The 25,615-nt window shown below is 39.4% G+C and overlaps 1 protein-coding gene across 4 annotated transcripts in view; it reads right to left on the reverse strand.

The window, feature by feature from the left end:
• The window catches only part of LOC106607494 (insulin-like growth factor 2 mRNA-binding protein 1), a 69,083-nt gene extending 43,468 nt beyond the window's left edge, over positions 1–25,615 (reverse strand). For 2 of the 4 annotated variants that reach the window (XM_014204492.2, XM_014204491.2), the window contains exons 1-2: positions 13,147–13,854; positions 11,862–11,922 (exon numbers count right to left, since the gene is read on the reverse strand). In XM_014204492.2, coding sequence (XP_014059967.1) covers positions 11,862–11,922; positions 13,147–13,321 — 236 coding nt within the window. In that variant the 5' untranslated portion in view covers positions 13,322–13,854. Of the gene's footprint in view, positions 1–11,861; positions 11,923–13,146; positions 13,857–25,593 lie in introns of those variants that run through there. The other 2 variants (XM_045720628.1, XM_014204493.2) reach the window with 2 other exon arrangements.

The raw sequence follows: 25,615 nt of genomic DNA on the forward strand, positions 1-25,615 counted from the left end.
ATATTTGTTTATTAATTATGAAGTTATTACAAATATGAATAACATTCCACCCATGAGGCCACTAGGTCTTTTGACTGCAGGAAAGGGCTACAAAAAAAACTCAAACTGTCACCATGGTCAATGGATCTGGTAAGGGAAACCCCATTAACACATCACTGTTAACAAATATTAAGCCGTCCTTGCATGTGCCTCAGATACATCACAACCTTCGTAACTGTATGGGAAGGTTGGCATGAATTAGTCCAGTCTTTCAGTGACTAGTTTAGTTGGGAAAATGGTGATGACTTCAATGCACTGATAGAGCATGGCAATACCAAGAGTGTTGACCCGTGAAGGACAGAGCTATTTGGTCACTAAGACCAGACTCAGTTCAGTCACAATTATTTTCATTGTCTCAATAATTGGTTATTTTGGATGTCTAAAATAACAATGCTTTCTCACCTGTGATGAAACAAAATAATTCGTTTATAAACCATAGTTTAGTAAGGTTCAGTAACACTTTTATATGTGATGTCATATTACATACTTTAAAGACATATTTTATTTTTCAATTCAATACTATGAAAAATGTCATTCCGATTGAACTAATTAATTTGAAGACAGTTTTCAAAAAGTACTAACAACTTCCCCATTGAGGCCAAACATGTTACCATCATTAGATCATTATTCATATGAAAACAATATTTCATCAATCAATAGTTATTCATTACAAAAAGGTAAACATTCTGATTAGAATCCAAGAACCCCATCGTAAGTTAATATAAGAACATAATACAATTATGAATCTTAGGCCCACACAACTCTACAATCCTTAGATCATGCTGCTATGGCTACTACCATCAATAACCATTACATCACGTTACCACTTCAAACTGCAGACAGTCTTTCAATAACTTCATTGAGCTCTTCAAAATGTATTATGAAAATGGAACTAATTCTCAACAGTCCACTGACTTAGAAAATGTAGAAATCAACTTGCCAAAGGACATGCTGTCCAAAAAAGCTTTATCTTCCTCAGCTCTTTAATGACCTTGTACAGTACATACAAGATGTGCACTGGAATTTCATCTGTTGCTTGTCCTTAACAAGGTTTACAGCACCTATGCTTTCCACACCTGGGATCTGCAAACCCCGCCCCCCTTGTGAGTCAATGATGAGAGCAAGGCTCTGAGTGGGATTCCACTGATATGAAACAGGATTTGGATGTTGAAGACATACAAACTATGATTTTTGATGTTGTTGAAAATGTATAGAAATTGGCAGAAAATGTTGAGCTCCGCTACTATGGAACCCATGGACAACATCACTGAGAAGTGGGCCAAGGATTTCTGAAGACAAGCAAAAAATACCCTCTCTCTCCCGAACGAAATCTTCCACGTTCTGAGCCCCACTGTGACACCCACAGAAAGGAGATGGGAACACAGTTGCAAAATCCACATGAGGAGACGCAACACCTCTTAGAGCAGAACAGCAAAGGGACTGACTGGGGAAGCTCCGCCCACTAGGCTCTCTGCTCATTGGTGTCCAAGTGTACAGGGAGCACTCTGGAACAAAATGGCTGCCCTGGCTGATCAACCAGGTGGATGATGAAGCACATTCATGACAAACAACATTTGGGTCCTTTATGAGAAGAGGTGATTAAATGCAACAGAGCTAGTGAAAAGGGACTCTTGTCCTGCTGTGAACCAAATCTAAGGAGAGAAAGATTGTTGACACTACACAAGTTGTCAACATCGTTGGGTATGAAATGAATAATCAACATCTTGGCATTTAATATTTATCCATTCAAAATGTGGAAGCACATTCAAACGTATTTGTGAACTAATGAATGTATACTCAAGCAAAAAACTACACAAATAGTCAACATCAGAATAGCTCAGGAAGGGCCTCCCGAGTGGCGCAGTGGTCTAAGGCACTGTATCGCAGTGCTAGCTGTGCCACTAGAGATTCTGGGTTCGACCGGGAGACCCATGAGGCGGCGCACAATTGGCCCAGCGTCGTCCGGGTTAGAGGAGGGTTTGGCCGGCAGGGATGTTCTTGTCCCATTACACACTAGTGACTCCTGTGGTGGGCTGGGTGCAATGCATGCTGACACGATCACCAGGTGTATGGTGTTTCCTCCGACGCATTGGTGCAGCTGGCTTCCGGGTTATGTGGGCATTGTGTCAAGAAGCAGTGCGGCTTGGTTGGGTTGTGTTTCGGGGGACGCATGGCTCTTGACCTTCGCCTCTCCTGAGTCCGTATGGGAGTTGCAGTGATGAGACAAGACTGTAACTACCAATTGGATACCATGAAAAAGTGGAACAAAAATAAAAGAATAGCTCAGTCACTTTGAAAGGAATAATCAACATCTTGGCATACAACATTTATCCATTCAAACTGTGAAGTAATTCATGCTTAATTTCAACTGTTTAATAATTTAAGAGCAAAGTTTGGAGAAAATAAATCCTATGATTTCATTTAAACTTTCAAGCAAAAGAAGTGTTTCTGTCTACACTTAATGTGAATTACATGTGAAAAATATTCAGCAATCTTTTGATGATGCCCAAATGTAACTACATTAAAACTCTCTGCAGCACTATATATTATAGCACATTAAGTAGTAATAACATGGTAATAAGATTTTAACAAGATCTTAGTTTCTCTCAATGAAAACATTACTTGAATATCCTTTGATTTAATGAACAGAAATAAAGATAAACCAGTCACACCTTTATAAAAATGTATCCAGTTGGAATTTTCACACAGTGAAATGAAACAAGACATTTGGCAATGGATTTAGATTATGATTGTGTATCACTCGTTTGTTCTAACGTCCTTCAATTTTCAATGTATCGACATAGAGAGGATAGCAGTTGTCACCAGTCATTTACAGTGACACTCTGGTCTTGCCTATTGACCCCCTGTGGATTGACAGTGGCCAAAGGTGCTGAGAGATGCAGCGTAATGTATGCCATCTAGAGCTGCAGCCCGGAGGCTTATTTTAGCTTCCTTTGGGTTTGCAGATGCCGAATACAGAGGCTCTGTCCTGTTCCCTCTGGCCTTGCTTTTCCATATCAACGCGGAAGGATACAAAGGAACAGGCGTGATAGACATAGCACTGATAGACAATTTCATAACAAGCCATCATAACAAGGCAACAAGACAAGCTTGTCTGCAGTTAGTTTGAAATGCCAACAAAGCCAAGGAAAAATCCAATAAGGATGTTTGACCTCCAGACGGATTCAATTTGATGAGTCAAACTCACAAAATGAAGAAGATTGCACAAGACGCACACCCATAATGCTATTCATCTTTTAACTTTCTCCACATTTAGAGGGGAGATGGTATTCAGTGTTAAAATAACCTTTGTCCTTGAATACATTTTTACAGTTCAGTCATTTAGCAGACACTCTTATCCAGAGAGACTTACAGTCACTGCATTCAACTAGGTAAGACAACCACAGAAGGGTCTTTCCAAAGACCACAGCAAACATACTGGTAGTGTAATACATTTTATTACAAAGTTACTAAATACGAGGATGTCAGTCGGAGCTAGCTGTTACTGTGTCAGGTTAACTTATTTACAAAAAGCTGCATCATATTGGAGCAGAAGCTATATGCGACAACTTCAAGAGAGAACATTTCCCAACCTCAACAGTTTATATGATAGAAAGAATATTTCAGAAAAATGTGCCTTTGACATGTGCCCGTGGTACACATATTTCCTGTGAAGTTTGCAAAAACTAAAAAAAAGCAACAACAAAAAGAACGATAGAGCACTGTTACATTTTAAAGGAGTCAACTTCAGGTTTGAAAAGATCCACATGGATAGCAAGAGAGGGACTTTAATTACACAGAATGACTATACCTCCTTGATCTTAAATTTCTCCCATTGCAAAATATATTTTTAAGTAATTAGGTCTAAGGGGCAGTGCCTGCCGTCTCCCTACCCCTTCATGCACACACACCCCTCCCCTCCTCCACTTTGCACCGAGGGGAAACTTTGGGAGTGTTTACTGTGTTCCTCACCCAACCGAGCCTCCAGAGAGGCCGGTTCACAAGGCACACAAAGAGAGGTCAGGGGTGAAGGGGCGGGAGGCCCCTAACACAGGGAAGTACTTTTTTTTGGGGGGGGGGGTGAAGACGTTCTGCTAGACTGAGCGAGGCTGAAGACTGTATTCCAGGAACAGTGAGGTAAGTAAGTAAACATCCGGCTGACTGTGTTATACAGAGTAAATAAATGTGATAAATAAAAACAAATCAACAAACGCCCCTTAGTCGTGTCAGCTCTTCAGATTCAGGCCAGACATCATTTATTTAACTCTACGTTGATGTTTTTATTCAAACCAAATTGAACAGTCTGTATAATATCATAAAGGAGAGTAAAGGACCGGATTTAACTTAACAAAGTACTTTAAAGTGTATGGGCACAACCTAAAGCATGAATCAGACTGAAATGTATCACTGTGGGAGGCCGTTCCTTTTCTTGCTAGGACAAAACTGGTACCTGCTTAGTGCCGACCCGGTAGCAATGAACCTGCCGTTTCTACTTGTAGAATGGTAATGCTCGTCAGTGCCCAACAACTTGACTTTAAGCCAATCAGAGAGCATAAACCCCCACGTAAGGAAGCCAACAGGAGTGACAACAAAAACGGAAAAAACAAGGCATTTTACATCCACGGTTAAATGTCATGAGCCAGTCACACTTCATATGCAATGTAGCTTATGGGATGGTAACTAGCGAAGTGCACTAGTGCAATGCACACAACACAAAACACTTCCTCCAAGCTAGTATTGACACTATAATTAAATCACAATGGATTTGTTTACATGAAACAGCTGCCTGTGTTAGCTGCCGTGATAGGTCCGTCTGCTTAGCTAGCTAGAGAATATGTTAACGTTAACTAGCTAAATATTTGGCTATGGGCTGGCACTGGCAGTAGGGGATTATGATCTTATCATCTTGTTAGGTAGTTATCTAGCTATGGCTTTCTATAAAATAGCAACATTAGCGCAGCTAGCTATATAGCTAGCTAACATTGGAATCTAGACAATAAAAGAAGCAACACACACGGACATGTATTGCCAAACAACGCTACTGCCACCTTCTGGTTTGGAGTATTTTAACACGGCTGAGTGGCTGACGACTTCAAGGTCTTTGCTGGATGAACACAAAAGTGATTGACTGGCAACACTGTTCAGAGGTGCTAATTACTGTCTGAAGGCAAATGTTTGACAAGCCTACCACTGTGTCTGAGCTATAAGTGTCAACCCGTCTACTAAACCTTGAAAAGCACATTTAAAAAATGCATCATAAATGCCCACCCAATTTGTTATCATAGTTAACCTGTGCATTTTGTGCTTATCTGCCCCGTCAACTGCCCTTTCTATCCAGCTGTTTGGTGCAGAGCCACCCCTGGAGAAATACACTCTCCGGGAGACTTCTTCTGGGTGACGTGCCCTTGGATGGGTGGGATGGAGTGGAGTGGGACGGTGAGGCGAGCCTCCGTCTGTCCACACAGGGACAACTCAACTCTACCCCCGGGGCCTCCCTGCTGTGTTTGCGTGCGTGTGTGTGTGTGTGTGTGTGTGTGTGTGTGTGTGTGTGTGTGTGTGTGGGAAGGGTTGGTTTCCCTTGCATTTCAATTGTAGCTCGGAAAAGCCTGACTCTCACACATGGAGAAAAATCCATTTGGCTGCACACTGACCCCAGCCGAGTGGATCGCTCCTTTCCTTGCTCCACCGCCATATAGGCTCTCCCATTCAACACAAAACCCAAAGATATCCAATTTTTTTCTGTCCTCTCGCTCTGCCTTTCTTTCTTTTCACCCTTGGCTTCTTCCAGGTCAACGGTTCACATTTTTACCAAAATTTATGAGACACGTTGCCAATCCCCCTGCTTTTTTTCCACAGCAGCCATGGTTGGTTGATGTGTGTGTGTTGGGAGGGGGACAGGGTTGGGGTGGATTTAGAGGCTAGTGGTGTCCATGGCAAGTCCAAAGCTGTGAGAAGATCTGAAGGGAGTAGGACTCAACCCCTTTAAAAACAGGACAGATGGTCCAAACCAGAGAGGGGGAAGAAGACACATTAGCAAGGGGTTGGGGGTTTCTTAAAGAGACGGTGCACATTTTCCCCCAGCTAGCCCCCTCCAACAGATTCCCTTCCCTCTTTCCAATACATACACACAGAAATGGACACGTCTCTCTCGCCATCTCCACAACCCACACAACCCCCCACTAGATTTTCTTTCCTTCTGAAAGCCCATAAGGAAGTCCTTCCATGCAGCGTCCCTGCCTCTCCTCCCTCCACTATAATCCGCAACTGAAGCCCCGGAAAGAGAGCGAGCAGCTAATCATATGACCCTGTAGAGGAGCGCGCGTTCATGTATGCGGCAGCTCTCTTTCTTTCTCTCTTTTTTGTCTCACTTTCTCTCATTCACTCACTCACTCAGATGCTCGCACGCACACTCTTTCTCTCATTCTGCCTGGCTGGCAAAAAGTTATATATCAGGAATGTAATAGAGCGCAGAACATGTCTTTCTACTCTGGGTGTGTGAGAGGTTGGGGTGTGTGTGCCAGCTGTGAGTGGATGTGTGTGTGTGTGAGAAAGAGCGAGAGAGACGGAAAGGGAGGGAGCGAGGGACTGCCTTTTTGTGTGCTGCAGCGTCAACGGCCTCTCGGCGCTGCACACAGGTGTTCCAGCCAGCTGATTGGTCGCACCCCCTCTCTCCCAACGCCCCCGCCCTCGCCTTGCCTTTGGTAGTAGAACAATCGTAAGAGGAAGAAACAGTGAGTTTGCTGGTTGCTGGCTTGAGACATGGAATGGGAGCAATACTACAGCACTACTAGGGGCTTGATTGATGCAGATCAAGGACTTTTCATATGTGCCACATATTTCAAGGAAGTTTGTTTGCAACGCGGGAAAGAAAAGAAAAAACAATAGGACCTGTTTTTTTACATCTTTCAATGTACATTTCAAAGTAATTTCAAAAATGTTCAATGAAACTTTGGAAACATTATTTGAATAATCATATACTGGGCTTTTCCCTCATAATAAAATCACACTTGTAACCTTTTTTCCCCCATTTAACCCTTTATATAACAACAAATACTTTAAAACTGTAAATATGCAAATATGTTTCTTGCAACCAATAAGAGGACAAACACAACTAATACATTCAGTTCCAATTCTATAAAACCCAGAGGACAACGTCTTTAGTGCACATAAGCGCAACAGTAATAGAAAGCCATACTGGATGGATAGGAGGCAAATGGGAGGATAATTACAGAATAGTTCAAAAATATATATATTTACAGTAATGAACGCAATCAGGAGTTTAGGGGGCATGCTTTCTTTTTCACTAAGCACTCCAGCAACTACCCTGCTCCCCATATACAGATGTGCCCAAAGTGTTCAATTGCCAATAGCTGCATCCCACTGGGCATAGACAAGTGGCCTGGAGGCCTGCAAACACTGGTCATGATGTCACAATAGGATGCACAATAGGTGATACTAGAGGGGGGGGGGGGTGATGTGGGGGAAGTAGTAGGCTATTGTAACTTTTTTTTTTACCAGCACCTGGCATTTAAGAGGGGGTCTGGAACTTCCCTTTGTTTCAACATCTCTCAGAAGTGTAGGAACATCAAAATAGGCCCACCACGTCATTGCAAACGGCCATGCTCGAGCTAATTTAGCATTCCTCATTCAGCTTAAAGCAGTGAAGTAGGGCCATGGGTTTGTGTGTAAGATTGAGTGGAAGAGGTGTGGTGCACACAAAAGCTGTACACACCCACACCAAAACACATATATTAAAAGAGTAGTTCCCTATTTTACAAGTTGATATTAGATGTTTCCTCACCCTGAAAGTAGTCTATGGGCCAAGAGAAACTGCAATCCAGGGTTCAGTTATCATTATTAAATAGCCACTACAAACTTCAGCTAACACAAGCAACTCTTTCATCCAAAGTGACTAACACTAATGCTTGTATACATTTTACATATGGGTGGTCCCGGGAATCGACACCACTATCCTGCCGTTGCAAGCACCATGCCCTACCAACTGAGCTACAGAGGACCATGTGAACATGTTTTTAAAAAGTATTTGCAAATCACCTGAAATCAGTTCAAATCATTTCCATATTTGGTTTGATGTTCCTTAAAGGTGATTTGGCCATTTAAAAAATGCTCACATCCCCCCATCCCTTCCATTGATTGTTAGCTTGTGGTGGCTAAAGTTAGCTGAAGTTTGTAGTGGCTGTTTAATAAAGAGAACTGAACCATGGATTACAGTTTCTCCTTGCCCATAGACTACTTTCAGGGTGTGGAAGCATCTAACACCAAGTTGTAAAATAGTGAACTACTCCTTTAAATCGGAAGATTAACGCAAAAAAATATATATAATGTTCCACAGTTGCTTTTAAGAGTTGTGACAAACTATGCCAAAAATAGATAACATTTAAAGCTGCAATATGTAACTTTTTGGTTGACCCGACCAAATTCACATAGAAATGTGAGTAACAGATCTTTCATTCTCATTGAAAGCAAGTCTAAGAAGCGGTAGATCTGTTCTATGTGCGCTATTTCTATGCTTCCCGTTCTTAAGTTGAATTTTTGGGTCTTTTACTTTCGGTTTTGTACACCAGCTTCAAACAGCTTAAAATACAATATTGTTTGTTATTGAAAATATATTTAATAGCGGTTTAGATGGTACAATGATTCTCTACACTTGCTTGTTTTGTCGCATAAACTGAAATCAGATGAACTATTAGAATTTTAGCCACCAGGAAATGGCGGAGCGATTTCTACATATTGCACCTTTAACTTCCTCATCTCAAACAATGTCTCCCATTTTTTCTTAAAACATCAGATATAAACTAGGAGTTGTCACAACAGCTTAATTATAATAGTAAGTAAGCATTTCACTGTTAATCTACTCCTGTTGTTTACGAAGCATGTGACAAATAACATTTGATTTGATTTTGTAGGACATTTCAACGTCAATACATTTCTAATTTATAGTGTATGTACTTATGTCAGGAGGCACAGAGTTGTCTGAAGATCCTTCCTCTACCACCCCTCCACCTCTCACGTTTTACTCTCTCTCTCTCTCTCTCTCTCTCTCTCTCTCTCTCTCTCTCTCTCTCTCTCTGACACACAACCACAACTCTACATCGTACTCTAGGTCCTACGTCACTCACGGGCTTTAGCCCACCTCAATACTTAGGACGCTGCAGAAAGAACACGACTTGTGAAGATATATATTTGTGTTAATCAACAAGGGTGGCAACGTAAGCCAATACAAAGAAACAATTATAAATACACAATATAGCTTGAATATTGGAGAGTAGTCTCATTTAAGCACTAGTATGCAGAAAACAAACGAGATCAAGATAATATGCTGAAATGACTTCAAATAGCCTATTTGTCAAACGTAGTGTTTTTACAGTAGGCGAAATAAGATGGAACAATGAGTTGGTGTTGCACTCGAGTCACATGGTTGCTCTAGAACAGGACTGAGCCAAATGAGCAGAGTTTGAACCATTTTCTAATACCTCATAAAATGACCACTTTCTTCAAATGATGTTTTTCATTAAAGCTCCTATGCCCGGGATTCTCATCAAAATCAAATGAGGCTTTAGGTAGCATATTCATTGGAAATCTAAAACAACACAACTCGACATAGGCTACCGTAGTAGCGTTTACATAATTCCCAAATAATTGATAGGCCTACAATTTATATGTTCGGGTGACAATGAGGGAACTATAAACATGTATTTGCGTGAATTTAAATTCCTAATGCTTGTTTTAACAGAATTTGGCCACCGCTAGTTGAGTTGTTGCGGCCATTTTGAGTGTCAGCAAGATATTAGGCCTAGTCGAAACATTTATTTTTAGCCTATGTTTAACTTCATGATAAAGCCTATAGATGCCTAAGATCATCAGAATACAAAACTTAAACCGTTTTGCTACATTCATAGAGAGGAGTGAGTGCTTTGCAGCAGCGAATGAACGAAAGAAAAAGGACACCCTTTGCCATTCATGATGAGGCTCGCCATTTTTCCCACTCAAGTGACGTTGGATGACTTCTCTCAGTGGGGGTGACCACGTGTTGTGTATCACCAAAGGTAGGCCTCTCCAGTAACACTGAAATGTAGGCTATTTCATGGGCGAAAACCTCAACACAACTATATTTATCTATGCCATTCAAGGTTGGTAACTTAGGACATATAGCCTCGTTCAAATTGGCCATAGGCCTATGCATATCCGTGCATTTGTTATTCAGACAAAGGTTATACGATTCCTATATGCATCAATTAGTGTTATAATTGTTGTTCACTTATAGGCATAAAATCCACCAATGAATGACACTCGAATGGTAGGTTATAAAACATATTTATATTATTATTGCAATACAGCCATCACTTTTCCTTGTCAGGGCTACCGTCTATTACATACTTGTATGTAGTCTATACGTTTACATCAGCCTACATACATACCACGTTTACAGATAGGGCCTAACATACGTTTGAATATATTTACTAAATCAAAATAAATTGCCTTTGATTAAATGTCGTTTTTTTTTAATACAAATGGCACAAAAAAAGGTACGCCTACACCTGAATTAAAAACTGTTAGCCAAACCTCACAACTGTTACAGCCTAATCTCAAACCCGCTCTTTCCTAGACTAATAATTTAAAATAACCTAAGTGTGTTAAAAGGTTAATGGTAATGAATATTTTTTTAAACTAAGCTAAACTTACGTAATATTTGTAACTGGGTCAACTGTAATGGAGGGAGGGCTCAATGTCCCCATTTTGTTATAGCGTCTAAATAGACGCTATAACAAAACATAGGCTACTGAAATTATTTTTGACCGAACGATCCACTGAATTGATGTGAGTATTGCATTACATTTCAGCACAATGTGTGTTTACTGCCATACACACATACACATGTCTTTTTAATGACAAAATACGAACTAGACCAGAGCAAGAATAGATATAGCCTATGCATGTACATATAACCATGTATTTTCTACAGGCCTACTTCATGATTAATGACCAGAAACAGTATTTTTCACATTTCTAACCTAGAGACCAAATTTATTGGTGATTCGACATAATAAAACATCGCCCAGACAACACCAAAACAACGTTCGTGTGCAATAAAAGCAAAAACGTAATTAAAAGGCTTCGCTCTTCATAATGAATAATCGCTGTGCAACAAATTACTGAAGTTTCAGTAGTTGCCGTGACGTGAATTAAACACATTTCAATCCCACATATTGACATAGCAAATCGATTGTCTCTAGGCTGTGCATGAAAATGTAGTGCCAACATACACAATGTAATCACGTAACTAATGCCACTAAACTTCAGAACATGACACTTAAAATGTGAAAAGTAGCTATGGCCTACACATTTTTTTTTTTATAAATAAATAATTCTGCACACAGGAAGGCCTAGGCCTATGACAAGGCCTTCGAGAGGTAAAATGAACATGAGGTATTTATGTGATGACGTTGCAACCAATATTATATTCTCTGTGACAAATAAGTGTCCCAATAGTTAATAGCATTCATCATTTTCGTTTTATGAGCAGCCTTTAGTGCATACGTAGACAAGACTCGTGACACCACATACTCCACACATGAGTAGGCCACACCGTTCACAGCAATATAATTAAAGAGTAGCCTAAATACAAAAACTTAATTCAAATATTGGATTTGCTAGTCTTACTACTACATCCACACACCAGGCATATAACTCGACATCTAATGCGTGCATTAACTTAAATAGCAACATGTCCCTTCTGCAGCAAAATCCATACATTACCAGATGCAACAATTGAAGTGTTATTGGGGGAGGGTGCTAAATACCTTTGCTTCTTAGGGACAGAGTGTTCGACCTCAATATGTTTCCCATGGAGCTCCACTTTACCTGTAAAATAAATGTTTATGTTGAAAGAAAATGAGGCCATGTCCTCCATTCAGAGTGTAGAAATGGCATTGTATTTATTTGCCATATGGAAATAATATTTACCATGTGACTGAGTTGTGTGTTCCTTAATTGTGTCTCATGTTGTCTAATGTGCACGAATAAATGTTCAAGATTAGTAGTTAGGGTCAAATAACGCAATAGGCCTGTCATTCAAAGATGATGGGCAAAAAGTTACCCTCCTGGGTCAACTGGAAAGCCATTCAAAAATTGCATTGTGTATTAACTCATCAACTCCTATATCACGTACACACATTGTTGATCTTTTACAACTCATTCAAATACAGTAAAACAGAACACGTATAACTTAATAGTCCATTTGAAAAGGACATTGTCAAACATGTATTAAAAGCTGAAGATACACGTCTGCGTGCCCTAGAGTTCTTAGTGATCAATTTCAGGCTTAACACACGAGCAGCATGGCGTCCTTCGTGCTATATAGAACACACATCACATGCTACATATGTTGGAAATCATCAACATACATTTAAGGAAATCAAGCCCGTTCGTGACTTGTGAGAAGAATGGGAGAGTCATTTGGCAATGTAATGGTCAAGGCAATCAAAGCCATTAATCTATGAAAGAATAGTGTCGATGTATGCTTTTAAACTACACCTACAATAGCTATAGTGGCCTATTCGCCAAAAGGGGGAGGTGGAAGATTTAATTCTATAGCTCTACCGAGTACACAGAACCTAGTCATACAAGGCACCAACCAGAGAGCAAGGCTTCGGTAAGTACAATAAAAGCGTGTGGCCATAAGGCCGAAATATAGGTATCTGGCTATCATATCCAGGACTAAACATTTGTTTTAGTGTATGTAAATTGACCTAAAATAGAATACGATTCGAGAAATCTGGATATCTTGATGTTCACGTTCAAATAGGTAGGCCTATGTGATGGGCCCCCTCTCCATGGAAAAGTTGAGTATCTTGTTGTTCGGATAAGCACTTCATAAACCTTTCGTCGATTATTATAGGCCCATGGAATACATTTTCTTCGAAGTGTCTCTTAATTCTACCATGTCTTCTACTGGACATTGACATTAGGACCCGTGAGGGGAGTGGGCAAGCCCTTATATATTTGAGCCTTGCTAGTTTCCCTATTGAATTAAATTACATAAAGGTAAGACGCGATTGAAGTGCTCATTTACGTTCAATTACTTACCAGAAAATGCTTCAATGGCTTTCATAGCCCATTGGTCGTCCGGACAATCAACAAACGCGTAGCCAGTTTTCATAAGAAACTGCCCAGAGTATGGAATCTTGTTGTCATCAAAGGTTTTAACCAAGTCCTCCGCAGTCACGTTTTCATTGAGATTTCCAATGTATAGCTTGTTCATGTTGAAAAATAGAGGTCCTCCAATTGAAATGAAAAAATCAGAGCAACAAAACTTTTTTTTATTTGAAAACGCAACAAGATAGATCTACCCAGGATGATCACAGGTTGAAAACACTTGCAAATGTCCACAAGCAGTAAAAGAAAACGGAAGACATTTATTTTCAAAGTAAAACTAAAGAAAGAGGAAAAAGTTGAAAGTAATGGTGATGTAGTCTGATTAAGTCCAATACTGAAGTGGAGAAACCTTGACTGCAGCAACGCAAGCGAATGTATCGCACAATGTAGAAATTGATCAATTTGAATTAATTTGATGGTGGTTATGGTGGAATAGTGGTAGAAGTATGGCGGGATCGGGAGAAATGTTTTCCTCTCTCTGCCCCTCAACCTCGAGTTGTACTCTGCACTGTCACAGATCCTTCTGCCTGGCGATGGCACCGCCTCTAAACCGACTCGAATTCACTATTTTTTTGTTTGCAGTGAGGAAACCACGTGGTATTCGAGTAGCTAGAGAAAGGGCCAGCCTCCTGGCCGCGTAGCTTCCCAGATGAGTGTACGCAGCGAGCCTTCGTTCTGTGTGCGTATAGGCTTTATGCATACGTAGCCCACACATGCGCGAGTGTGCTGGGTTTGTGTGCGGAATATCAGTCACCGGGAGGGAGACTTCCTTCAAGATGCGGATGTGTGTTTTGTCTTTTACAAATATATAAATAATTCGCAGGTTTTGGATAGGAACACAATGTATGACTATGGTGGCGGACGTGTGCGAGTTGTGGTCTCCTTGGTTTAATATCAGCTCTTAGCTCATATACCATTTGGTCATGACGTTCTCTCTTCAGCCCAGCTCTAGAAGTCATCCCGCCTCTCCAATGAATATGCATTGTGGTAAAGAATTTGGTCGCCAGGAGGATGTTACATAAATGTAAAATCATTGAGCTTCAAGTCATTTTCGAAAAGGCTCTAACAAAAGGTTGTGACATAGGCAAGGAGGCCAACCGCAGTCAAGCAATATACATTGTAACAACCTGCCGCGTGGGAGGAAATTTGTTACATTGTGTCATTGTTTGGGTTCATTGTAGCACTCGTAACATTGTTGCATTCGCCTGGAACTAGAAGGCCTCGCTGGAGCAATGAGTCCTTGGTTTGAGGTTATTCTTTGGCCATTTAGCCAGCCTTACACGTTTCTCATCGATTTGTATCAATATTCAAGGAGTGAATGACAATAGTCATGGTATGCAAATACGCCCAAGCCCAAGGTTAAACACAACTCGGCAAAATAGGCCATCAAAGCCAAAGAAGATCTTGGTTTCTTCCGTTTTCATCATAAGGCTTTGGGGAAACTGACAACTCGCAAAATGGAGGATCCAGTGTTGCAGGCCCCAAAAGCGCAAAGAGCAGCATTTCATTGGAAGGGGAAATGGTAGAGCTTCTGTTGCAGTCTGTGTGCGTAGTGTGCTCCATCGAAAGTCGTGTACTTCATCACGAACTTACGTTATAGTGAGTTAAGTGTGTTTAATATAATCATGCAATTATCTCTACAGACAGAACACTTACTTTGAATAAATCATACGATAACGAAGCTGCATTGAGCCATTAGGTTGACTACTGAGACTGCAGCATATACTGTATTCAACGTGGCATATAGGCATACTGTATCGCTTAGTTGTAAAATTGCTCGCCTACAGACATTGGAGGGTTAAAAACTCAAAATCTTCCAACAATTTTATTATCTGTAACACATGGCAACGACTCACGTTATAACACATGTGTTATGGAACTGACAATAATATCACAATAATTAATGCTATACGAAACATGCAAGTCGTGGGCTTGAGAACCAACAGCAAAATTATTTTGATGCTAATTAAATGTTTATTTTTTTATTAATTACACATTATGACAAAACCTAAGTTTCACTTACATAAAGCTACTGTAGAACCTATTAGATAGTAATAACATCATCTATAGCCTATACCTCTTCAGCGTCACACAGTAACTGCAGATAGAACAATGGCCGAATTGTACTGAAAGGAAACTGACCAGATTCTGTTTCGAATTAGCCACGAGTAAGCCTATAGAATGGGTACTGCATAGTTATTATACCAAGAACTTGAAATTCCATGAAACCACATGATATCTGTTCACTTTTTATCTTTTAAAAAACGTTTTACAAACACCCATATGCACACACACATAATAAAAGTCTGTTATAAGATAAAAAACTGTAAAAGGCAAAAGGAACATACATTGTGAACGTGCATATAAAACATACCCTAACATTAGAGAAAAAAACATAGGCAAACACTTACAATAATACACAAAACAATAGAATAATGAACACTTTGGGATAATTGAGTTGATAATGAGGACTTGGACTTCACACCAGGTTAAAAAGATTCACAAAGACTATTGTAAGGAGGAACTGCCTTAGCCTTTGGCCCACCCTATATAATGTTTTAGCAACAGTGTAATAGTATATACACTGTATGTTGAAAGCTATGACCAATGGCACCAGTCACTCAAAAAAACTAATGGTAGATGCCACTCAATATTGAGTCAACCCACAAATAACAAGTGCATGTTTTGTGTTGTATCATTGATGTAATTTGTTGCGTGCAAAAATTATTACATTCTAGAACAAACTGTCTAGTCAAAGCTTAATTGGTTCCTATACTATCATACAAACATTTTATTTAACTAGGCAAGTCAGTTAACAACAAATTCTTGTTTACAATGACGGCCTCCCCCGGCCAAACCCGGACGACGCTGGGCCAATTGTGCGCCACTCTATGGGACTCCCAATCACGGCCGGATGTGATGCAGCCTGGATACGAACCAGGTACTATAATGCGCTATAATGCACTGAGATGCAGAGTCTTAGACCGTTGCCCACTGTAATAAGGCTATTCAGTCTGGTACAGTGGGGAAGCATTAGTCACTAGGGAATTGAAGTTGTAACCCGGGAGGTTTCTAGGTCAAATTACTAGATACTTAACATAAATTGCAGAAAAATACCCTGAGGACAACAAAATGAATAACTCTCAATACTTGTAATGGTCTAAATGGAAAGGTTACAAAGTCATGTTTTTTTGCTTATGTCTTACAGTGTGTTTTGTATCAATATGTTGCACTCACTAAAACGATCAATACAGTTATTATGGAGACCCACACACAACTGTGTTTGATAGGGAACTGTTATGTACAGAGGCAGGATCTTAATTTGATCACTCTATTGCAGGAGGTTTAAAAAGGCTTCTGAAGTTTGTAATTTCCACTGATATTTCAGACTTGATTTTCCCGTAAGAAAAATGTATTAACCTCTATAAAAATGTCCATTAATTATAATCCACATAATAATTCACATTTCCTGTTGGTGCAGTATAATTCTTCTGCTGTACCAAACTGGCTCAAATTAAGATCCTGCATCTGTATGGGATCACTGGTATGTAAAGCACACACTGATAATAGCATACATTGAACCTAGCTAAAAGGTTTGATAACTTAATGAAACAAATGAGGTTCTGATATCTTCATCATCAAATCAAATTGTATTTGTCACATGTGCCAAATACAACAGGTGTAGACTGTACAATGAAATGCTTACTTACGAGCGCTTTCCCAACAACGCAGAGTTAAAAAGTAAGAAAAAAATAAAAAATGTGCAAATAAGAAAAAAAGCTAACAATAAAATAACAATAACGAGGCTATATACAAGGAATACCAGTACCGAGTCAATGTGCAGGGGTAGGTAGTTGAGGTCATATGTAGGGTAATGTGGGAAAACTATTCCCTTGGGGTAGATACATAATCCACTTGTTTAGAGATACAAATTGTAATCAGCTTTTACCAAACCAGTAAAATTTACGGTAAGTGTGTTGAGGCTAACTGGCCCCCTCTCCAATAGGGCAACTTGTCCCCCGGCAATCCAATGCAAGTCAATGGTACCTACATTTGCATTTTCTAAATCATGGAAATGATGTGACGCAAAAATGAAAAGAGGGACCTTATATCAAAACCTCATTATAGTGAGGATATTAATAGTGAGATGTGCAATGCCGTTATGTTTCAATGTTTTGATTTTAGACTTTAGCTTTTAAGAGTTAATTACCAAAAAAATCAAAATAAAATGTGTAAAATTGATTTTACACACTAATCTTCAGGGGAGCAAGTACCTCGGGACTTTGGAAAACATTTAATGAAATAATAAAAATATTGTAAACTGTAGCCACTTATTTCCCTTCATAGCTTGTTTGCCTTAGCATGACCATCATTCACATACCTAATTTTTACCAAACATTGCTTTTTTCCGAATGCCAAGCCAGTCAAGATCCTCTGGATTATGTAGCCAACATATTGAAAATCAAGATCATTTTATTGTCCATTGTCCACGAATGTTCAACAAGAAATGTGTGTTCTACTTTATCCCAACCCCTTTCGAAAGACACCAATAGCCTACACACACAGAGGGTGGCAAAGTTAAAGCAGAGTGTCGGCCATAGTAGTTAAGGGGGTAAGTGCCTTGCTCAAGTGCACAACGGCAGGAGGCGGCATCTAGGATACAGGAGTACCGGTGCTTTTGATGTACAGAATCCCCTATTTGTGCTTTTCAACCATCTCTGCTGCTATATGAGTGAGGGGGACACTGACGATAACTTTGTTATAGAGGTAACAACAGAGAATGCTGTTCAATCAGTGCTATGCAATGTCAATTACTAACTCTGGCATCCCAATGAAAGGTTTTTCCACATACAAAAACAGTTATGTCAGTTGATGTCTGATGACACATCATACGGGCGTCCATTGTTGTGTGTTCCAAAGCCTCATTCTTCTTCATCGCTAGCTCACTGGTCTACCAGCAACATGAATGTCTGTGTGACAACAGCAAGTAGCCTAGCAGTTAGAGGGTTGGGCCAGTAACCGAAAAAGTAGCTGGTTTGAATATCTGAGCCGACAAGGTGAAAAAATCTGTAGATGTGCCCTTGAGCAAGGCCCTTAACCCTAATTTGTTCCAGGGACGCTGTACTACTATGTCTGATCCTGTAAAAACAACACATTTCACTACATCTATGTGTCAATGTAATATATTTTATATATATACAGTACTAGTCAAAAGTTAAAAAGTTTGGACACACCTACTCATTCAAGGGTTTTTCTTTATTTGTACTACTATTTTCTACATTGTAGAATAATAGTGAAGACATAAAACTATGAAATAACACATGTGGAATCATGTAGTAACCAAAAAAGAATTAAACAAATCAAAATATATTTTATATTTGAGATTCTTCAAATAGCCACCCTTTGCCTTGATGACAGCTTTGCACACTCTTGGAATTCTCTCAACAAGCTTCATGATGTAGTCACCTGGAATGCATTTCAATTAACAGGTGTGCCTTGTTAAAAGTGAATTTGTGGAATTTATTTCCTTAATGCATTTGAGCCAATCAGTTGTGTTGTGACATGGTAGGGGTGGTATACAGAAGATAGCCCTACTTGGTAAAATACCAAGTCCATATTATGTCAAGAACAGCTCAAATAAGCAAAGAGAAATGACAGTCCATCATGACTTTAAGACATGAAGGTCAATCAATCCGGAAAATTTCAAGAACTTTGAAAGTTTCTTCAAGTGCAGTCGCAAAAACCATCAAGCGCTATGATCAAATGAGGACCGCCGCAGGAAAGGAGGACTCAGGATTACTTCTCAAAATAAATGCTTCACAGAGTTCAAGTAGCAGACACATCTCAACATCAACTGTTCAGAGGAGAGTGAATCAGGCCTTCATGGTCAAATTGCTGCGAAGAAACCACTACTAAACAACACCAATAAGAAGAAGAGACTTGCTTGGCCAAGAAACACGAGCAATGGACATTAGACCGGAGGAAATCTGTCCTTTGGTCTGATGAGTCCAAATTTGCGATTTTTGGTTCCAACTGGCGTATCTTTGTGAGACGCAGAGTAGGTGAATGGATGATCTCAGCATTTGTGGTTCCCACAGTGAAGCATGGAGGAGGAGGTGTGATAGTGTGGGGGTGCTTTGCTGGTGAAACTGTCTGTGATTTATTTAGAATTCAAGGCATACTTAACCAGAATGGCTACCAAAGCATTCTGCAGCAATCCGCCATCCCACCTGGTTTGCACTTAGTGGGACTATCATTTATTTTTCAACAGGACAATGACCCAAAACACACCTCCAGGCTATGTAAGGGCTATTTGACTAAGAGGGAGCGGGATGGTGCTGCATCAAATGACCTGGCCTCCACAATCACCCGACCTCAACCCAATTGGGATGGCTTGGACCACAGAGTGAAGGAAAAGCAGCCAACAAGTGCTCAGCATATGTGGGAACTCCTTCAAGACTGTTGAAAAAAGCATTCTTCATGACGCTGGTTGAGAGAATGCTAAGAGTGTGCAAAGCTGTCATCAAGGCAAAGGGTGGCTGCTTTGAATAACTTTTTTTGTTACTACATGATTCCATGTCTGTTATTTCATAGTTTTAATGTCTTCACTATTATTCTACAATGTAGAAAATAGTACAAATAAAGAAAAACCCTTGAATGAGTAGGTGTGTCCATACTTTTGACTGGTACTGTATATATGGAGTTTGAAGGGTGGTGTGTGGGTTGCTGTTTACATTATGGGTTAAAAGTTACACATATGGGAGAGTTATGGACGTGCTGTGCAAAACAAAAGACAAAAAAACACCTACTTTCTACTCTGACTTTCACCAAATCAGCTCACCTCCCCTTCTTCACTGGTAGTGGTGGTTGTGTGTGTGTATGTTTTGGGGGGAGGTGCAAAGAAGGAGGTCAAGAGGTTAGGATAAGCATGGGTTACATTGGGCGGGAATGCAGAAGTAGAAGAATAGGGTCTCACCACCTTTTGCATGATGGAACACCAGACTGCTTTTTTTAAATAGAGCCATTAATTAGGTTGGGTGCTATACCCTCAAAATACCATGGAATGATTAAGTGGACGATCCTCAAAACATCATGGTGGAATACCCTCAGAATATCATGGAAGTCCCTGTGAATTAGCAACACAAACCTAATATTGTTTAATTAAAAAAGGGTGAGACTCCCATTTCCAAGTTACAGTGCCTAACACACAACATATTTGTAGGGATAACTTTGTGGATGGAAAAAAACACCTTGAGCAACATTGATGGAGCAAAGGTGATGAAAGTTCAACTATATAGATCTAACATGGCAGCTAGTTTCTAACCTGAACTAACTTTATCCTTGTTACTCCACCTGTCTTGAAAAGTGATATACTCTCAACCCATTTCTATGGACACTGCTGATTTCTCTGTATTCTCCATTTTACATCTGAGTGATACAGACATCTAAGTAGGGAACTAAAACCTAAGCTGCATGAAATATACTCATTGGGTCAGCAACAAGGAAGGCTGTATGCAGTTCAGCAATCGTACAAGGTCTTACCGAGTTCCCACTCTTACACTGGTATAATGGCGGCAATGGTACACGAGTTATAAGGTTTCTATTTAATTATGTTTCTATTCATTGATTAAATGATGTTGGTGATATTCTTTTTACCAAGATGTTCTCTCTTTTTCTTGATATATTCAACAAAAATGTAGCTTCATAAGCTACAGAATAAACCTTTGGCCTCATGTAACATAACCTCAGTGGCGTAAAGTACTTAAGTAAAAATACTTTAAAGTACTACTTAAGTAGTTTTTTGGGGTATCTGTACTTTACTTTAGTTTTTATATATTTTTTTACAACTTTTACTCCACTACATTCCTAAAGAAAATATGTACTTTCTACTCCCATACATATTCCCTGGCACCCAAACGAATGTAACACATGTCTGAGCATTCGTTACATTTCGAAGGCTCAGACAAAACAGCAATATGGTCCAATTCATGCACCTATCGATATAACATGTCATCCTTACTGCCGCTGATCTGGCGGACTCACTAGACACAAATACTGGCATTTGTAAATGATGTCTGAGTGTTGGAGTGTGCCCCTGGCTGTCCGTAAATAAATAAAAAACAAGAAAAGTGTGCCATCTGGTATGCTTATTATAAGAAATTTGACGTACAGCATTTACTTTTACTTTTTTACGCAAAAATGACTATTGAGTACTTTTTCCACCACTACACTTAAGTACATTTAAAACCAGATCGTTTATAATTTTACTCAAGTACTATTTTACTGGGTGACTTTCTCTTTTACTTGAGTCATTTTCTATTAAGGTATCTTTACTTTTACTCAAGTATGACAACATAATACTTTTTATCACCACTGCATAACTCTGCATAAAACTGTTCAAAGTACAATTTTCAGAGGCATCAAAAGACAAGGTGATAGTAGTAGTTAATGAAAATAAAGGGAAAGAAGATCTGATGAAGTTAACAAAGATAAGGTTTAGAAGAATGATAGAAGAGTTTAGTTTTGAGAAATTCCAGTAAAGTAATAGTTGTAATAATATCTTTAATGTAGTGCTACTAAAAGCAGCGGCAGCGACCATATTGCTGTTTTGCCTGAGTATTGAAAATATAAACAGTACTTTTGGGGTGGCAGGTAGCCTAGTGTTTAGAGCATTGGGCCAGTAACCAAAAGGTAGCTGGATCATATCCCTGAGCTGACAAGGTAAAAATCTGTCGTTCTGAGCAGAGCAGTTAAATAAGAATGTATTCTTAACTGACTTGCCTAGTTAAATAAAGGTTCAAATTTAAAAATGGTTTACAACTGATCAAATTAGTTTAAAAAAACATAGCTCAAGAGACCTCAAATGCAATTTTCTCAATGAAGATGAGACTGCATTCCAAAAACGACACGAGGCTACATTGCTGCTGCTCTACCTAAAAGGCAATACCGGACGGCCGCCCAAAACTGTTTGTCAGTTTGTCTTCAGAGCGTGTTCTACACTTTTGTTTTAGTGGCATAATCGTAACAAGAGATTGATACCTAGAAGGAGGAAAGAGACGTGTAGTAAACATAGTGAATGAAGCGTTATTGTAAATAGCCAAGAAGTACACCATGTTGACATGCAAGATACAATCAAGAGCCGGAAGGTTAGTAGCATACTGCAGACATGGTGTTACATTTTAGAATGTACAGTATTGTGTGCGATTTAAGCGGAACACCTGAGGGGAGAACATATTGGTTCTGCATCTATCCAATATGGTCACAGAACACATCATCTTGTATTTAATGGTTTCCACCTTTGGAGAAGATACATGAAACATCCAATGAGAATGTGCCATATGTACCATCACAGTGATGGCTGTTTGTGATACCAGTAGGTTGACTGACTGACTTTGGAGATGGAGTGTTTGCATTATGGCATTGCCTACACAGCCAAAATATTACAAGATAAAAAAGAAAACTTCCTTCATACCGTCTTACTGGCATTGTAACCCTGGATTTTCATATATGCACTCAACTACGATAGATACACACGACTAAGGATTCCAAAGGTAGTTTAGACAGTGCTTGACTGTAGACATCCGGTCTATGTCTGTGAATTGGTTCAGTCTGCACAAGGAATTGAGGATGTTCATCTCTCTCAGTTGGCATCACAGTCTTGGGCTATGTCCCAAATATTCCCACGTCGTGCACTACTTTTGACCAGAGCCATATGGGTCCTGGCCAAAAGTAGTGTACTGTATAGGGAATAGGGTGCCATTTGGGATGAATCCTTGGGTTTCCCTTAAGACCAAGTGTATGAGCCCCTTTCTGTCTGTCTCTGCATATATATTACATAATCTGTTATATTGAGGACCCCCATCCTAATCTAGATGTACTTATCTCAATGGACAGAAAGACTAGTTAGAGTCCTAAAGTGTGCTACCTTTTCAGAGGCTTGTATAGGATATCAGTGGGTCAGGGTGCTGTTTGTTAAGTGTTGTTTCTTGTTTGGGTTTTCCTTCTGGTTGTCAGTCACTCTTACTTCTGAGGTTGTGTGGTACCACACACTTCCTAAAGTAAAAGTTGGCGACATGAATGTAATATGAATACATGGTAGTGTGCACATTTCTAGTGCAATTTACATTTCAAAGTTGACTTACCTTTCTACCCATTTAGAGAATTACAGGGTGAAGTGAGAATGTAGCCCGATTTAGTACATGGCATTTCCCCCCCAAATTGAATGTAACATAATAAGTCAAATCAAACTGGATGTGAGAATACTTGTCTAAAAAGTAATAACACATCAGCTTTAAAGTCTTGAACCAAACTTGTAATGTTACAAAGTAGTTATGGCTAAAAGGGTATACATTCCTGTTCTTCAATAAGCCTGAAACAGGCGTGGGTGTATAAACACAATTATTCAAAAGTTTGTCTTTCTTGATACAGCATTTGTGGAACTAAAACATAAAACTATACAGTACCGGTCAAAAGTTTTAGAACACTTACTCATTCAAGGGTTTTCATTCAAGGGAGTTCCCACATATGCTGAGCACTTGTTGGCTGCTTTTCCTTCACTCTGCGGTCCGACTCATCCCAAACCATCTCAATTTGGTTGAGGTCAGGGGATTGTGGAGGCCAGGTCATCTTATGCAACACTTCATCACTCTCCTTCTTGGTAAAATCGCCCTTACACAGCCTGGAGGTGTGCTGAGTCATTGTCCTGTTGAAAAACAAATGATAGTCCTACTAAGCCCAAACCAGATGGGATGGCGTATCACTGAAAAATGTTGTGGTAGCCATGCTGGTTAAGATTGGCTTGAATTCGAAATAAATCACAGACAGTGTCACCAGCAAAGCACTCCCACACCATAACACCTCCTCCTCTATGTTTTATGGTGGGAAATACACAAAGACACGGCGGCTGAAACCAAAAATCTCCAATTTGGACTCCAGAGCAAAGGACAAATTTCCACCGGTCTTATGTCCATTGCTCGTGTTTCTTGGCCCAAGCAAGTCTCTTCTTCTTATTGGTGTCCTTTAGTAGGGGTTTCTTTGCAGCAATTCGAACATGAAGATCTAATTCACACAGTCTCCTCTGAACAGTTGATGTTGAGATGTGTCTGTTACTTAAACTCTGTGAAGCATTTATTTGGGCTGCAATTTCTGAGGCTGGTAACTCTAATGAACGTATCCTCTGCAGCAGAGGTAACTCTGGGTCTTCCTTTCCTGTGGCGGTCCTCATGAGAGCCAGTTTCATCATAGTGCTTGATGGTTTTTGCGACTGCGCTTGAAGGAACTTACAAAGTTCTTGAAATGTTCCGTTTTGACTGACCTTCATGTCTAAAAGTAAAGATGGACTGTCGTTTCTCTTTGATTATTTGAGCTGTTCTTGCCTTAATATGGACTTGGTCTTTTACCAAATACCCCCCTACCTTATCACAACACAACTTATTGGTTCAAATGCATTAAGAAGGAAAGAAATTCCATAAATTAACTTTTAACAAGGCACACCTGTTAATGAAATGCATTCCAGGTGACTACCTCATGAGCTGGTTGAGAGAATGCCAAGAGTGTGCAAAGCTGTCATCAAGGCAAAGAGTCGCTATTTAAATGTCTTCAGTATTATTATTCTAAGATGTAGAAAGTAGTAAAAAATAAAGAAAAACCCTTGAATGAGTAGGTGTTCTAAAACTTTTGACCGATAGTGTATATATTTTGCAATGCACATATTTAGGGAAATAAGTGCAAGAACTTCACAGTAAATTCAGACAGAAGTTGAACAACAATAACAACAACAACATTATGAAGGTAAAGCGTCATGCTTGACACATTGATTCGTGGGCTATAAAACATTTACAACTAAATATTTGTGAAAACGTTTAAGTCAACCTCAATTTCATGACAGGAAAAACTGTAAAAACTCCTAAACCATTTCAGTCAATTTGATCCATGTTTGTAACAAAACTACAGAAAAACAAAGAGTTATTTATGATACTTCATAATTCTGTTAATTTCAGAAAAACTGTTACAAATTGGCAGATAAACAGTTACAAAAAAAGTTTTTGGAAACATTAAGGGATGTATTTTGTAATTGAATTGTATTCAAAATAATCATGTTCGAGACTTTCTAGGTTATATACTGGATATTACTATTCACCAAATAAATTCTTACATAATTTATATATATATCAAAACATTATTTGAGGTTATTGTTTTCTCTAGGAGAGATGTTAGTCAGTGATCAAAACATTGTCATATTATCTTTTAGGAAGAAAGGCAAGTTAGAAATATATACGTTTGCTCACATTAAGTCAAAGGCTACGAAACAGACCCGCGCCCAAATAAAGTAAATAAAACGTTAAAAATGTACTTATTGAAAATCTTAGTAATTCTTACCATTGACTTGTTCAGAAATGGC

Source organism: Salmo salar, chromosome ssa06 (assembly GCF_905237065.1).
Source record: "Salmo salar chromosome ssa06, Ssal_v3.1, whole genome shotgun sequence".
NCBI classification, from domain to species: domain Eukaryota; kingdom Metazoa; phylum Chordata; class Actinopteri; order Salmoniformes; family Salmonidae; genus Salmo; species Salmo salar.